This window comes from Vanessa cardui, chromosome 18 (assembly GCF_905220365.1).
Source record: "Vanessa cardui chromosome 18, ilVanCard2.1, whole genome shotgun sequence".
Taxonomy (NCBI): domain Eukaryota; kingdom Metazoa; phylum Arthropoda; class Insecta; order Lepidoptera; family Nymphalidae; genus Vanessa; species Vanessa cardui.
In genome coordinates, this window is record NC_061140.1 from 7,504,745 (window position 1) to 7,519,714 (window position 14,970).

The window sequence follows — 14,970 nt, forward strand, 5'->3', positions numbered from 1 at the left end:
AAAATTCTCATGTATGGAAGATTTTTTGGTACTGAACGAAAATTTTGTACACTTTTTTAATCGTTAGCATTTCGAAGGTTTGTTTGTATTTAGGATATTGTTACTTTGTTCAATCGACTGATGTATCGACTCAATGCGTGTTTTTTCAGAATCAAACATTAAATATTTGTTATATGGATACGTTTTTGATAAAAATGCACGTAGCAGGGCTATAGAGTCGGTGAGCAAGTCTGGATTGGCTAATAAAAATATTATTATATAAATATAGAATGTCATTCGTTCTTTCCACATAGAAACTTTTTGTTCAATGGCTTTAAAAAAACTTTATTCTTTTATCGTACAGTACATACTTTTTACAATTTTTTTATGTAAATGAAAAGTTAAAAATAAAGTCAGAGAGAGCCGACAACTAGCTATTTAATTTAATTTTTAATTACAACATGTATAAAGATACATTTCCTGCAAAGTACAAAATCAAAAGTCCCGCTGGCTTTTATAGAACCACCAGGCGAGTATTAGACTCCATTTTGAGGTTTTACTTAAATTAAATAATGCTTATTATGTTATGCTTAGGCTCAGGATGTGATTGTCGGGGTTGAGCTTCTGTTTGTAGAAATCAAAATCAAAAATCAAAATGAACTTTATTCAAGTGGGCTTTTACAAGCACTTTTGAATCGTCATTTAACAATTAAGTGAAGCTACCACCGCTTCGGAAAGTAGATTCTACCGAGAAGAACCGGCAAGAAACTCAGTAGTTACTCTTTTTCAATATTAAAAAAAATACAGTCATGTTACTTAATACAATTATTTAAATTAATATATCCTGCCTGGAAGTCAACAGGTATTAATTCCACACTTTTATATCATCTACAGAAATAACTATCGTCGCGTACGTTTGTTTGTCGTTATTACTGTCTGTGATTGTATAGCGTAAACGTGCTTCAAAGTTAGCGCCGATCTTAAAACGGCACTTTTCCGGCACTCCTACACGTTAAGCGTAGGCCCCAATTCTTGGAAGACTGCTTTGGTGCACGCGATTCCTAAAAGAGAAACTACTCAGACTCAAATATAGGACAGTGCTTTACTACATAATGGATTGAATATTTTTCAATTGTATTGAATAAATGTGTTGAAGATATATTGACAAGGCATAATGGAAATTGTCTACTATTTCTTCCAAATTTAATAATATCTTGAAAATAAAACTGGTAATCTCCTGCAATTTTGAGACGACCTTAGTTTATAATTAAACGTGCTTAGTCTGATGTATATAATTAGATATGGATAGTAATTGTAACTTCCACTGACTTGAAAACCGCGCCTCACGAATTACTACTTCGTGAATCGTATCGCCCGCCGGAAGCTCCTTTAAGTAGGCGGTTACGGAATCTAACCTCCGAATTTGAAGTTTAGAAACAAAATTAAGACGTTGTGTTCCTAAACTTTACATATAACTTTCTACGGATAGACATTAAATTCCTAGATGTCTTTTAAACAATGTGATACATAGTTATACACGATATATAATAATATACCCCCGTACTGAGCAAATGTTTTGTACAACACAGCCCGCATATTTATCACGCGATGACTTTAATCTCTCGTAATATTTCTAAAATTTTGGCTTTTCAATGTAATTGACAATATTTATCCGCATAAAATGGGTACAGTTAATATGTTATTCATTTTAATATCGATCAAAATCTAGTGGTAAGTAAACTAAACTACAGTTGTCATTATTTTTCCCTTTTTTAGAAACATTAAAATGTTTTCTACGATTTTCTATAAATTGATCCATGATTCCAACGTAATTAAAATATGATATTTGACCTAATTATAGGACCTCATTATAGACCTTTATCAAGTAGGTACCAATTTTAAACTACTTCCATAAAAGTCAGATCTAATTAAATACTTTGTAGCAATTAATATAATATAACAAGGAACTGAAGATTGTATGAAATCCAAAAAAAGTGTCTTTCATCAGATGTCACATGAATATCAGGTTGGATGTTATAGAATAATTTTCTATCCAGCTCTGTTCTAGTTTAGGAAGGTTCGAGAATTTCTATTCTGACTGTGATACCACTTCTCTCACCCGGCAGTAAGGTTGGTAGTTTTGATAAATTGTCCGAGTTTGTAGGTTATACAACTTAATATGATGTTTGAGAGAATTTATAACACCTTTCGACAAATTCTTACAGTCTTAACTTTTACAGTATTTTACCTTATTAATTTTTTGAATACTCTTAAGTTATTTTAATTTCCTTTGGTGGTTATATAATTGATTGTATGAAGCTGACAAAGTATATGTGGTAATACTGACATTGACAGTAGTAGAGTAGCAGTGACTTATGTCAAGATATTTTTTTAGTATAATAAATACATTATTACAAAATAAATTTTTAAAAATGAATATAAAATGAGTCCTAAAAACATTACGAAGACGTTTATTGCACCGGTGCAAAGTACAGGGAAATCAAAGACAAATTTGTTACACTATATTTTTCGTAGATTTAGCTGAAAATAACATTATAATAAGAAATAAGTGTAATAAACAAAAAAAACTCTCTTGACAAACCATTTAAGTACCTAGTAAACCTAGTACCTAGTACATAACATTCCCTTGTTTTGTGACAAGGGAATCATATGTTTATCTTCGTAACATTGAAATTCACTAATGCAATACCTCACTGTGTTTGAAGTGATGAGTTCTGGCAAAACTGCCTGTAGATAAAGGACGCGTCAAGGAAATCAGTATTTGTGCAGGACTAACTTTACGTTCTAATTTAAAAAAAAAAAAACTATTACATATCCATACATGCTCTATATATTTATTACGCGTGAGAACACCAACCTTACCTTTCGATATTATTTTTGGATACTTTAAACGAAAGATATTTTTACTTTCATAGGTTATTTATAGATTTTTTAAACATGTTAGTAAACTTTATTATTAATTGGTTTGAAATATATTTCTCAAAATAGAATACAATAAATTGAATATTACTTATAAATATGCTTACCGTAAACATATTAATTTTCTGTATAAAATGATTGCAAATGCTAGCAAAGCATTATTTATACTGATATGATGAAATATATTGCAATAATCAGTGCCATTCCCAAACGATTCAATTTAATAATTTTATGTTTATATAATTCTAATATTGTGACATTTTATGTTCATTGGACTGCATCATAATATTAGTAGTAGTAGTAGTTATTTATGTACAATACTTTCCACCGACCCGCATTGGAATAGCGTGGTGGAATATGTTCCAAACCTTCTTAATGGGAGATGAAGCCTTAGCCCAGCTGTGGGAAACATACAGACTGTTGCTTTACTGTACTTAGTTTGAATAAGTAATAAGATTAATATATCAGCTGCTTCTTGCAACCTTTTCTTAATAAAGTTAATGTAATATATTTAATAAAGATAACGAGGAAAGTAAATGGTGAATCTTAATCAAAGACTTTTGCAAATATGACCGACTTTTTATGTACTCAATTTAAGCTTATTAATTATTTTGTTCTCGTTTGTGAAGAATACATGCATGTGTAGGATGAAAATGATTATTTTCAGTGATTTCATAAAACATAGAGGTTCTTGTTCTAAGAAACATATATTGGTACATGCTTGAAAGTATAATAAAACGAAAAATATTTTCAATTCTAAGTTAATATTTTCAACAGTGTTATTCGCAGTTAATTTTACTTTATAAGGGCATTTAAGTTCATATCAGTAGTCCATTCTGTATACAGAGGTAGCAGTTCATATTGTAATACGATGGAATCGCTGAATCACAATTTATGAAAATATCAGGTTCTATTTTCATCATGCAAAGATTGTCGAGATCAGCGTTCACAAAGTCCATAAATCGGCTGAGTAAATGGAGCCTAGCGGAACATCTGTTCTGTTGATTCTTAGGTGAATTTGGACTATCTACTTTATAGGCTTTACCCTCGCTGCTTTCATAACTAAATAGGAATAAAATATACCCTCTTTATGTCGAATTTCACAAGAATTCTTGATCTAACCAGGCTTTTATGTCAATGTATAATCATTTATTAGGAACGATTCTACGTAGAACCGACAAAAACCTCAAAAAATCAATATCACAAATAATAATTGATTTGAATTTGCGAATCAGAAGCCCTTGAATAAGGGATAATTGGGTAAATTTATGAATATGACTATTGTAAACGTCAATTGGACAATACTACTCATTCCGTAAGCAAAATGTTTTTTTTTTTTTTAATTAAATATAGTAATTGGGCGTAGGTCAATAAAAAGTAATATGTAACCACGGAGTACTTATATGGATGTATGTAATTATAATTACTGTCTGAAATGAAATGTTGTTTGAATTTAAAAGAAAAAAAAAGCTGTTCTCGCTCTTCCAATAGAACATTACTGTCGAATTGATAAATAGCTCCCGTTTATTACCTTTAAATCCTGTAACAGATTGTCAAATGGTGTTGCGTGAGCAATATATCACGCTTACGTGGGAAAAGTCGGAACATTAAAACATATTACGCATATTTATAATTTTTTCAAGGCAGATTTACGTTAATCAATCTTTATGTGGATATCTATCAATCAATTTATAATAAATGAGATAGTGAAATAATATCATTGTTGGAATATATTGTAGATCTTATTTGATAATAATTTAATTATAACGTTCTTTCATCAATCATGAAATTTTCTCATACGTGATTTTGCATAAATAACGTGTTAAACAGTCCTCTGCTTCCCTTATGTAAAAGGTTATAGGCGTATATCATTAAAAATTCACTGTCGCATGACCGAATTTGAACCTGCGACCTTAAGTTAATATTCATGCCTTTCAACTGGCAGGTAAATTTAGCAAATACTTCTTTATTATTATAGATTTTTTCAATCTCATTGAAAAAGCTAGGTATAGCTTTTAAATACCGATGATGCTTATAATGCTCTCGATCGCTTTCCGTGGCAATAACTAATCTCTAGTAAATAGGAGGTACTCCAGCACGACACAAGCAAACAATTTTGTCTCATAATCCGATGGGACTGCAACTTAACACGACACAGAGTCAAAGCCGAGATATAACTTAAGGCATAAGACCAACAGCCTTAATGATTTTTTAATAGAAAGTTACAATTAATATGGCCCTTTTCAGAGTTTAAATTGAAGGTCTCAGGATTTGCATCCGTATAAAGCAGCCACGATACTAGTGAGACAATCAAAATATTACCATAAATATAGTGACTAAATTAATTATTCCACCCACAGGTGTGCACAATAGGTGTGATAGCGAATACAATGAACGTGGCGGTGCTGACACGCCGCGATATGGCAGCGGCGCCAATCAATCGCCTGTTGAAGTGGCTGGCTGTCGCAGACGTTTTCGTCATGCTTGAATACGTTCCATTTGCCATATATAAATACTTGGTGAGTTTTTACAAACAATACTTTAACCAAAATTATATTACATAATTTCTATTTGAGTTATTTGTATTATGATGAGACCTACAAAATGTACTCCGTAAATTTTTCAATGCTGGGCTTAGGTCCCCTCTTTCTGTCAGGAGAATATTAGGAGCGTTTATTTTCGGGTTGGTTGATTCACATGTAGCTGAATTTCACTGAAATTACATACATATACTCACGATGTTTTCATTCACGAGACGAATTATAAACACAAATATACCACATGAAAATATAGCAATGCTTACCTGGGTTTGAACGCGCAATGATCTGTTAAGACGTACCTACTCGCTCTAACTACTGTGCCAACTCGGTTCGCGATGACACTTACAGTGCTGTTAAATTTATAAACATACATCGATGTCTTTACACGTGTATGGTCATGTATATTAGTGGTTAGCCGATATATCCGCCATCTTGTATCTCGTTAATACGCATACCGATTCAAGCGAGTCTAAAGTACCTAATTAATGCGTTCGGTATTGTATTTACTAAGCGGTTGGTAAATTAGGAAAAAATGTTGGAAGGCGATGTCAGTAACCTAATAAGATCGGTCTTAGTATTTATCTATAACATGGTCCCTTCAATATAACAAGAGCTCTTAGTTTTTCCATCACCGATGACATTTCGCAGAATTATAAACAGAATATTATTTTCTTAAAGATTGTTAATTCAAAAGATCTCTTCAAATAATAATAATTATTAACTAACTTAACAAACAGATTAATTGAGAGAATACTTAACGCTCAATAACTTGAAAAATCAATTTGTGTTCAATTATAACAATTCATTGAGATTTTTAATCATATATTGATCAAAGTTTTACATTTCGTAGAAGATTTAACTGTGAATGTTTACTTTTCATTATATAAGCAGTTTTATAACGAAAAGTTAATTAATCAGTTTATGACAATAACAAGGTGTTAGATCGAATGAATATACATTCGCGCTTATCGTGATGATCTATCACAACTCTCAATAGCTCGACTATAAACTTAAATATTATATAATGTAAACTAAATATTAAATAGTTATATTTGATCAAAGAGTCTCAGGTTCGATCCTGTCATTCTGACACTTTTACTTTACACATTTTTAAAATAAATTCAGATAGTACCAATGATGTTCTAGTAAACAGATATGTTATTAACGCGCAAAATTGAAGACTAGAAAACGTCCTAATTGGGACGTTTGCCTTTAGTCGTTTTACGTAGTAATACGTGATAATACATCATAATTACGTAGTAATACATTTTGCGTAATTAAAACATCTAGTTATCCCTTTTACTTATTGTTTTTATCAAGCTATCCTTTTTACTTTAAACGAAATGTAAAAATAAACTAAAATAAACGGTCCCCGGTGCGGCACACATTTTTCTGTTGTTTAGTATGGGTAAAACATATCTGTTTATTAGAATATCATTGGATAGTACAATTTATTTATCGATTTAGTTTGAAGTCTTTATATTATTTGAAAAACCTTATTAAATACTTTTAAGTTTGAAGAAAATCTTTTCTTTATTTTCTTCATATATACGGATTTATAAAAAAGATAGAAGGTTATAAATCCATCCTAATGCTAAGTATTTATATAACAATTTCATTTAAGGTACTACCTGAGAAATTGGATTTTCCGTATTCGTGGGCGATGTACTTACTATTTCATATGCATTTCGCTCAAATATTACATACCGCGTCGATATGCCTCACACTGTCGCTAGCAATATGGAGATACATCGCAATAAAGTGAGTCGAACCTTTTTTTATTGACTTTTTATACACTTTAACTTACTAATAGGATATAAAAAAGGTATAAAAACCATTGAGGATGAAGTCATTTAACTCGTTTCAAATGCCTAAATTTCCATTATTACAACGTCTTCCTAAAAAACAATAGATACAAGAATACTATTTGAGCGTCGAGTTATTTTGTTATCTGTCATGGATAAAGTTAGTTTTGATTTGTATTGGTATTATAAGTATTTAATTATTTCAGATATTCAGATAGAAGTCACATTTTGTGCACTGAACGACGATGCAGTATTGCTATCTTGACCAGTTTCATGTTGCCTCCAATTTTGTGCATACCAACGTTTATGGTGAGTAATAAGCTAATTAATAATTCAATATATTATAAAAATTGCAAAATCTAAAAGCTAACATGAACAATACTAGATGATAATAATCTAGAACATTCGAAGGTCACACATTCTCCAATACACTTATTGTATTAATTTAAATTAGCTATTTCCTTAACAGTTCCGCACATTGCTCCTGCTTTTAATACAATAAAAATTATCATAGAATGCATGCAAACATTTTGTTTATATTCCACAGGTATTTGACATTCACACAAAGAATATTACCGCCGTAAATGGCAGGCCGGCGTATATTGCCTACCATGTAGACTCAGACAGTCAGGGTAGACTTTATCAATTGAATTTTTGGGTGCATGCCGTACTTATCAAATTGCTACCATGCTCAATTTTGACTGTGATTAGCGTGTGGCTAATACGAGCGTTGTACAGTGCCAATCAGCATCAGAAGAATTTGAGGAATTACAGCGCTTGCCCTGCCGCTGAGAAAATGGTAAAACGTCAACACAAAGCGGATAAAAGAACGGATAGGACGACGAAGATGTTACTGGCCGTTTTGCTGCTTTTCCTTGTCACGGAACTGCCTCAAGGGATATTGGGTTTGATGAGCGGATTGCTGGGCTGGTGCTTTTTCAAACGCTGTTACGACCTGTTTGGCGAAATGATGGACTTCTTAGCGCTGCTGAATGGCGCTATAAACTTTATATTATACTGTTCGATGTCAAGACAGTTTAGGCAGACGTTTAGGCAGTTATTGCTGCAGAGGCACCTCGCTCGCTTCCTGCCTCCTAATCCCTCACACTCGGACTCCCACAACCAAAATACGTACGTATAATTTTCTACTCAGCTTATATTTTCGGTTATTGTTAGCTTCTGTTCGCTTATGTCAAAGTAAACTTCACTAATAATTCTGTTACTAATTTACATTGTTTATTTGTTATTAGTTACTTGATATTGTACTTTTTTAAAATATGTTACTAACTATTTTCGTAATGAGTGAATAAATGATATATAACAATTGTTAGGTTAAAAAGGAAACGCATCAAATTATTTTGTCCCAACAGGTGCACAGAAAAGATAAAAAGATAACCGCTGCAGAGCATCACTAAAGTTTGAATGTCAATGTGAGTAAATTGCATCTGTTATTTGTATGTGTGTTTAATCAATTCATGTTGCGCTGATACAACTGTCTACATAAAGTATAACATATATAAGCTATTTCAATCGCAGGAGGAGATGAGATAAAAAAGCTTTGATATTGAATGGACGTGACATTATTGGTCGTTTTTTATTTTTTATTCTTGTTATTTAATATATGGAATAGTGTAAAAAATGCATTTTATTATTGAAAGTTGGTAACTAAAACAAGTGAATAAAAGTATTTAAATTATTGCATTAAAAATGATCATATCAGCAGGTAATTTCTGTGCGCAATATGGCACCTATTAGTAAATCGAGTCGAGATGGCCCAGTGGTTAGAACGCGTGCATCTTAAACGATGATTGCGGGTTCAAACCCAGGCAAGCACCGCTGTTTCATTTCATGTGCTTAATTTGTCTTTATAATTCATCTCGTGCTCATTGGTGAAGGAAAACATCGTGAGGAAACCTGCATGTGACAAATTTCATAGAAATTCTGCCACATGTGTATTCCACCAACCCGCATTGGAACAGCGTGGTGGAATATGTTCCCAACCTTCTCCTCAAAGGGAGAGGAGGCCTTTAGCCCAGCAGCGGGAATTTACAGGCTGTTGTTGTTATTGTTGTAGTAAATCGCAATGAATATGTTTATCTTAGTTTCCTTTGTCTATACTCCTTCTTCGATTGGAATGCCTTATTTTATACGGCTTTATAGTTACCATGTATGTCATATTGTTGGTGATCGCTGTGACATATTTCTTGTGTGATATTAGTGGTCACTATGTCTGGTTTCAAAAGATTTTTGGTTTAACGCTACTAATTTCTTAGGATGTTTTTTAATTACAGGAGGCATATGACGAGTTTGTTGGTAAGTGGTCACCTCTACCCAAAATCTTCGATACTTTACGTGATATGAACTAATCCTTATGTAGTATTTGTGCCACCAAGTTTGAGATCTAAGTGATCTACCACGTTTACCGCCAAGCTCGAATAATATACAGATTTAATATTTAACATGTTGTGTACGGATTACGTAACATGGTACATAATATATTATATAATATACAATGAATATAGATTGAATGCTTAGAATGTAGGCCACATACTTCTCATCTCAATATAAACAAGGTTTTCTATATTATCAAAAAAAAAAGGAGTTTAATTTCTACCTGGTTACAAAATAGGGTATAATAGAATTTTATTTATGTAAAAAGGTTATTTAACGTCCGGAAATTTAAAAGTATCAATTATAATTTGACCAATGAAATTGAGATATCAATAGAACCGTTAAGAGAGAATTTTTGTTTTTGTTTTAGTTTTTGAACGTATTTTTCATCACTCTTGTTTAAAGTGTTTTAAGTAATTTCGAAAGGACTTCAACGTGTTGAAAGAACTTCAAATGAAAATTTACTTTTAGTGTAACATATACTGGATTTACATTGTAACGTCATTTTATATTGATGTGTTTTATTCTGAGATCGTAAGTTTTGAAAATGGTAATGCAACAAAAAAATACTAAGCGAAATACCAATCACTGATTAATCCAGAATTCTGAGAATACATATCACCTACAAACTTAAATTTGGGCAAGTAGGTTTCTTATAGGGTGTAGACATCCGCTAAGATCTAACAGCTAGCAATTAGCATTAAAACGTAAAAGTTTTTGTTGCAAACATCTGATAATTATTATTAATTACAAAGCAAAGGCTTACGACGTGAGTTTGTTGACTAAGAAAATACTGTCGTTGACATAAAAAAGTCTGAATTTATTCTTATAAGCTCTTACCAACATTATTAGTATCCAATTAATAACGGATTTCGATATTATTTGGCTAAATATGAGTTTCATTAAACGATAATTTCATTAGAGTAAAATCTTGATGTTTCGTAATTTGAATTGAAATTTTCTGGAACAATCGCAACTGAGATTTAATTTATAAACGTTGTTGATAAATATCGCAGACGAGAGGTCAAACGGTCCGATGGCGCCTCGACCGTTTTATATAAGAGCTAAGTTGGCTCGCTTTTAAAATCGTAAATTTTTGCCCATTTTCGACGCTTCGTCGCAAAAATAAAGTATGTTCCTAAAACAGATGTATGGCCTAATTTCATCCTTACAAATGAATTAATTTTTATCGTGACGTTGTAAAAAATAATAAAAACTTTAAAAATATTAAAACGTTATATTTTTGAACATGAAGTAAATAAGTCTCAATAGCAACAGCATAATGGGTGCGATGTGGATCTCGCAGCTCCTCAACTTATTTTCAATACATTGAAGTTAGAATGGGTATCACACGTTAATTATTTTCTGGATGAACTACTTATATCATTAAAAAAAGAATTACGTAATAATTTTATTACTTACATTGTTTATTATATTTATAGCATCGTTCATTGACTTCCAATATTAAGGCAAGACTGATATTTTATTTGGCAAGATCAGATCTATCTTTCCCCATTTCGGTGTTCTTGTTTCTATTAAATACTATCAGTGCAATTATTTAATATATGTTAGTGCTATTTAATTACGAAAGTAATATTTTGTAAATAACATCTGCAATGTTATTTACAAAATATTTAAATTGAATTTGAAATGTTCTAAACAGGATACCCTTAACTTTGGAACCTCCAATTGCGAGTTCGTCCCACTCACGTCACACAAGCCTTGCTCCGCCTCTGTATACTTCACACGTGTACTGAGTTATTGGGGGTCAGGTCCACCATTCATTACACGATATTCACGTAGCGTTGGATACTATTGAGTAGTTGGGATATACGGAACTATGAATAATTCTATGATTAAGTCTGTTCTGGTTTTGACGGCGTGAAGTTTTAGTTCTTGATATATTTGTTACATTGTGATAAACTGCCTTATCGAAACGTTTTCCAAACCAGCTAAATGAGCAAAGGTGATCTTATCAGTATAATGTAGGTTCCTGTCTAGATTATGTAAATTTGTTAATTAACTGTAGCATATAGATTATACAAACGTACGCGTTTAAAATGCCAGAGACTGACATTTTAACTTCTACATCATTTCTATACAAAGCATTCATGTATCAGATATCAGGTAACGTTCGTACAAAATTAATTCGTTTTTAGTTGTTCTTCATCGCAAAAATAAAATTATATATAGGTACGTATAACACACTTTAAACTTGAAATTCCAAATATTAATGTAAGATAATTGAAATTGAATGCGTGGTTTCGATGGTTACTTGTTGGAGTTATCTTACATAATTATGTTGGTTATATCACAAACATATACCGCCTTACCATTATATACCATATTTCTTTATAAAAAAGGAAATTATACTTTTAGATTTTTATTTAAATTTCCGAAATTCAAACAATATTGACATACAATGACAATAAATATTTGTAAATTCTTGCGTATGATTTATAGAATTATTACATATACTACAGATAAATCTACGCTTAATTTCTGGGTATATAATTCGCTTTGAGTATAATGCAACGAATCGCTCTAAGAAATTTCTTTAATACTTTTAATCTTTATTATATATATTATATTATATTATATATATTCATATAAGTTCACCGCGAATTGTTTGCGCTAATTTATTAAATATGATTTATATTTTTGTAATTCTAAAGGCCAGATCTAAGCACAATAAGATCAAAAATAATTAGTAACAATAAAAAGAAATACATCATTTATTTTTCTGCAATATGTGAATAATAAAGACATTATAGTTTAGAGCACGTGAGGGATGTAATATTATCGCGTTTTTATTTTGTCTGGAAAAACGCTCTTACGCATTTCTCCCCAAAGGAGTGGGATTGGGAGTGGGAGTATGTGGGATGCGCCCGTGCCGAGAACGTCTGCTGTAGTCAGGCTCACCGGAATACAAACAAAAATACTAGCCCGCAATTTTCTTATTAAATTTAATTAATTAATTAAATTTTATACATCGGATTTTTTGAAAGGTTTTATACGTATGTATATCTGATTTAGATGAATAATACAAATAATTTAGCGGCATCTTTTTTAATAAATGCATGAATGTCAATTAGGAAGCAAGAAATAAATGTTTAATTAGGATACGGCACAGTTATAAAAGTTATTAAAAGAAATAAGGAATATACCTACTACTTAATCTAAAACATTTTTTATAAAACAAATAATAACACTTATTTACATAGATATATATGTACATTTCATTAGACATAATCATTTTATGTACGATCGATGAAAAGAATAATAATTGTGATACATTCCGAACTGTAAATTCAATATTTTGATTTCATTTGCGTATTCAGTCGGCTTCGAACGCAATAATATCCAAGTGAAACTTTTGTAGTAAGTTGTAACATGTTCCATAAGACCATTCATCATAATCACGATGAATGAAGGGTTTCTTTCTATCTTTGTTCGCTGATCTTTATCGTAAATCTCTTTGTTACTTCACCTATAAAATCCATTCATAATAATCTAAGTGAAACGCTTCCTTATGAGGCTTAGGACAGAGTAAGGTCTACAAAAAAATCATCACTCCGAATTTCAATATATTTTACAAAAGTTAATTAATTTCTTCAACAAATCTAAGAAAATTTATTGAAGAGTAAATTTTTGATTTGAATTGCCTCTTAATACTATAGCATCATAATGAACCGTGATAATAATGTTTAATGGATTCCGCGTTACTTTTATAATTGTCAATTAAGGTTTAATATAAATAATCAATTACATGAAATTTAATCTTTCATAAATACTAACAAATAAATATATGTTTGTATGATATATAAGTTGAAAGCATATTATGAACCGAATTAACTCCCTAAAATTGTCTTAATTAATTATTATTGCCTTAATGGTAAAAAACGATATGATTCTGTTAACAGCACCTCTGTTAACAGAATCATATCGTTTAGCAAAGGTGATTTATAATTCTTGTCTTAAATTATCCACAACCCCTTCAGAGTAACAATTCTTTGTAGACTTTAGAAAGGCTATTTTAGGTAAATAATATTTTGATTAAAAAAATAGAGTTTCGAAATACACCGTAGAAAATGATTATAATTATTTGGAAAGCGATAGTTGAAACGGAGGTACAACACTTAAAATGGAATTAAATCTCTCCAAGCTCATCTAAAACCGTAAGTTCAAAATCGCCTAGGTTGGTGTTTCACTGATGATGGTTCAGTCTTGGACTGTAGATTATACACGCCACAAGGAGATTTAAACCGTATCTTAATTTTGTCTCTATGATTTTCATGTTTTCGAGATTGCGTACTATATATAAAATACTTTTCAAAGCTAAATCCAAGCACCTGTCGTGAAGAAGGGCAGTGTCTTTTTTATGTAAAACCGATTACTCTTTAAAAAAATTTGTTGTGGATCGGGGCTTTTTCTCTTTGTTTTGGGGTATTATTATGGGGCTGCTCATTACCATTGTTGTATTTAGGAGCTTACGCCATGCTTATTACCTATTCAGCTATGATAATAATTATCAGAATAGTACAATACAGTACAGTAACAACCTGTAAATTTCTCAATAGATATTTTACCACACTGCTGCAATGCGGGTTGATGGATAAACATGTGGCAGAATTTCGTTAAAATTAGACACATGCAGGTTTCTTCACGATATATTCCTTCACCGCCAAGCACGAGATAAATTATAAGCACAAAATAAGCATATGAAAATTCAGTGGTGTTTGACCCCGCAAACATCGGTTAAGATGCATGTGTTCTAAACACTGGGTCATCTCGGCTCATTATTAGAATAATGATAATATGATCGGTAAAAGCTTAGATGATTAATGGAAGGCTGAGTTCGTAGTAGTACCAAGTATTTAAATGTGATTTTGTTATTCATCTCTTTAAAACTCGTAAGCCTTACTCGAAGGTTTTGTATTTTAACCACTAAGACGTTTCTTTCGGGCTCTGGCAAGCACTATTTAGTTCATAAGCTTAATTCATATTTATAACAAAGAAAACGTCGCGGGTTACTTTCGTGCAATCGTGTAATCCTCTGCCATGTGAATTGAATACATATATGGCAACCATTTAAAATAAGCACGATCGAAAATATCCACAGAATGAATCAAGATGAAAGGAAGCCTTTGGACCAGGAATGAAAAAATGACACGATGTTACTTCTGCTGTGAACGATGACATTGTGAGGCTACCTGAACGTGTCAAATGTATTGTACTTTTATGTAAATCCAAAAAGGAGGATATATATATAAATATATTGCAGATATATCTGCAAGTAAAAGTATACTTTTACT

At 31.5% G+C, this 14,970-nt stretch overlaps 1 protein-coding gene across 1 annotated transcript in view; it reads left to right on the forward strand.

Moving 5' to 3' along the window:
• The window catches only part of LOC124537566 (G-protein coupled receptor dmsr-1-like), a 32,274-nt gene extending 23,615 nt beyond the window's left edge, over positions 1-8,659 (forward strand). The window contains exons 2-6 of the mRNA XM_047114440.1: positions 5,280-5,438; positions 7,084-7,220; positions 7,471-7,573; positions 7,812-8,395; positions 8,635-8,659. Of these exons, the coding sequence (XP_046970396.1) occupies positions 5,280-5,438; positions 7,084-7,220; positions 7,471-7,573; positions 7,812-8,395; positions 8,635-8,659 (1,008 nt within the window). The remainder of the gene's footprint in view (positions 1-5,279; positions 5,439-7,083; positions 7,221-7,470; positions 7,574-7,811; positions 8,396-8,634) is intronic.
• Positions 8,660-14,970: the final 6,311 nt, after the last annotated feature.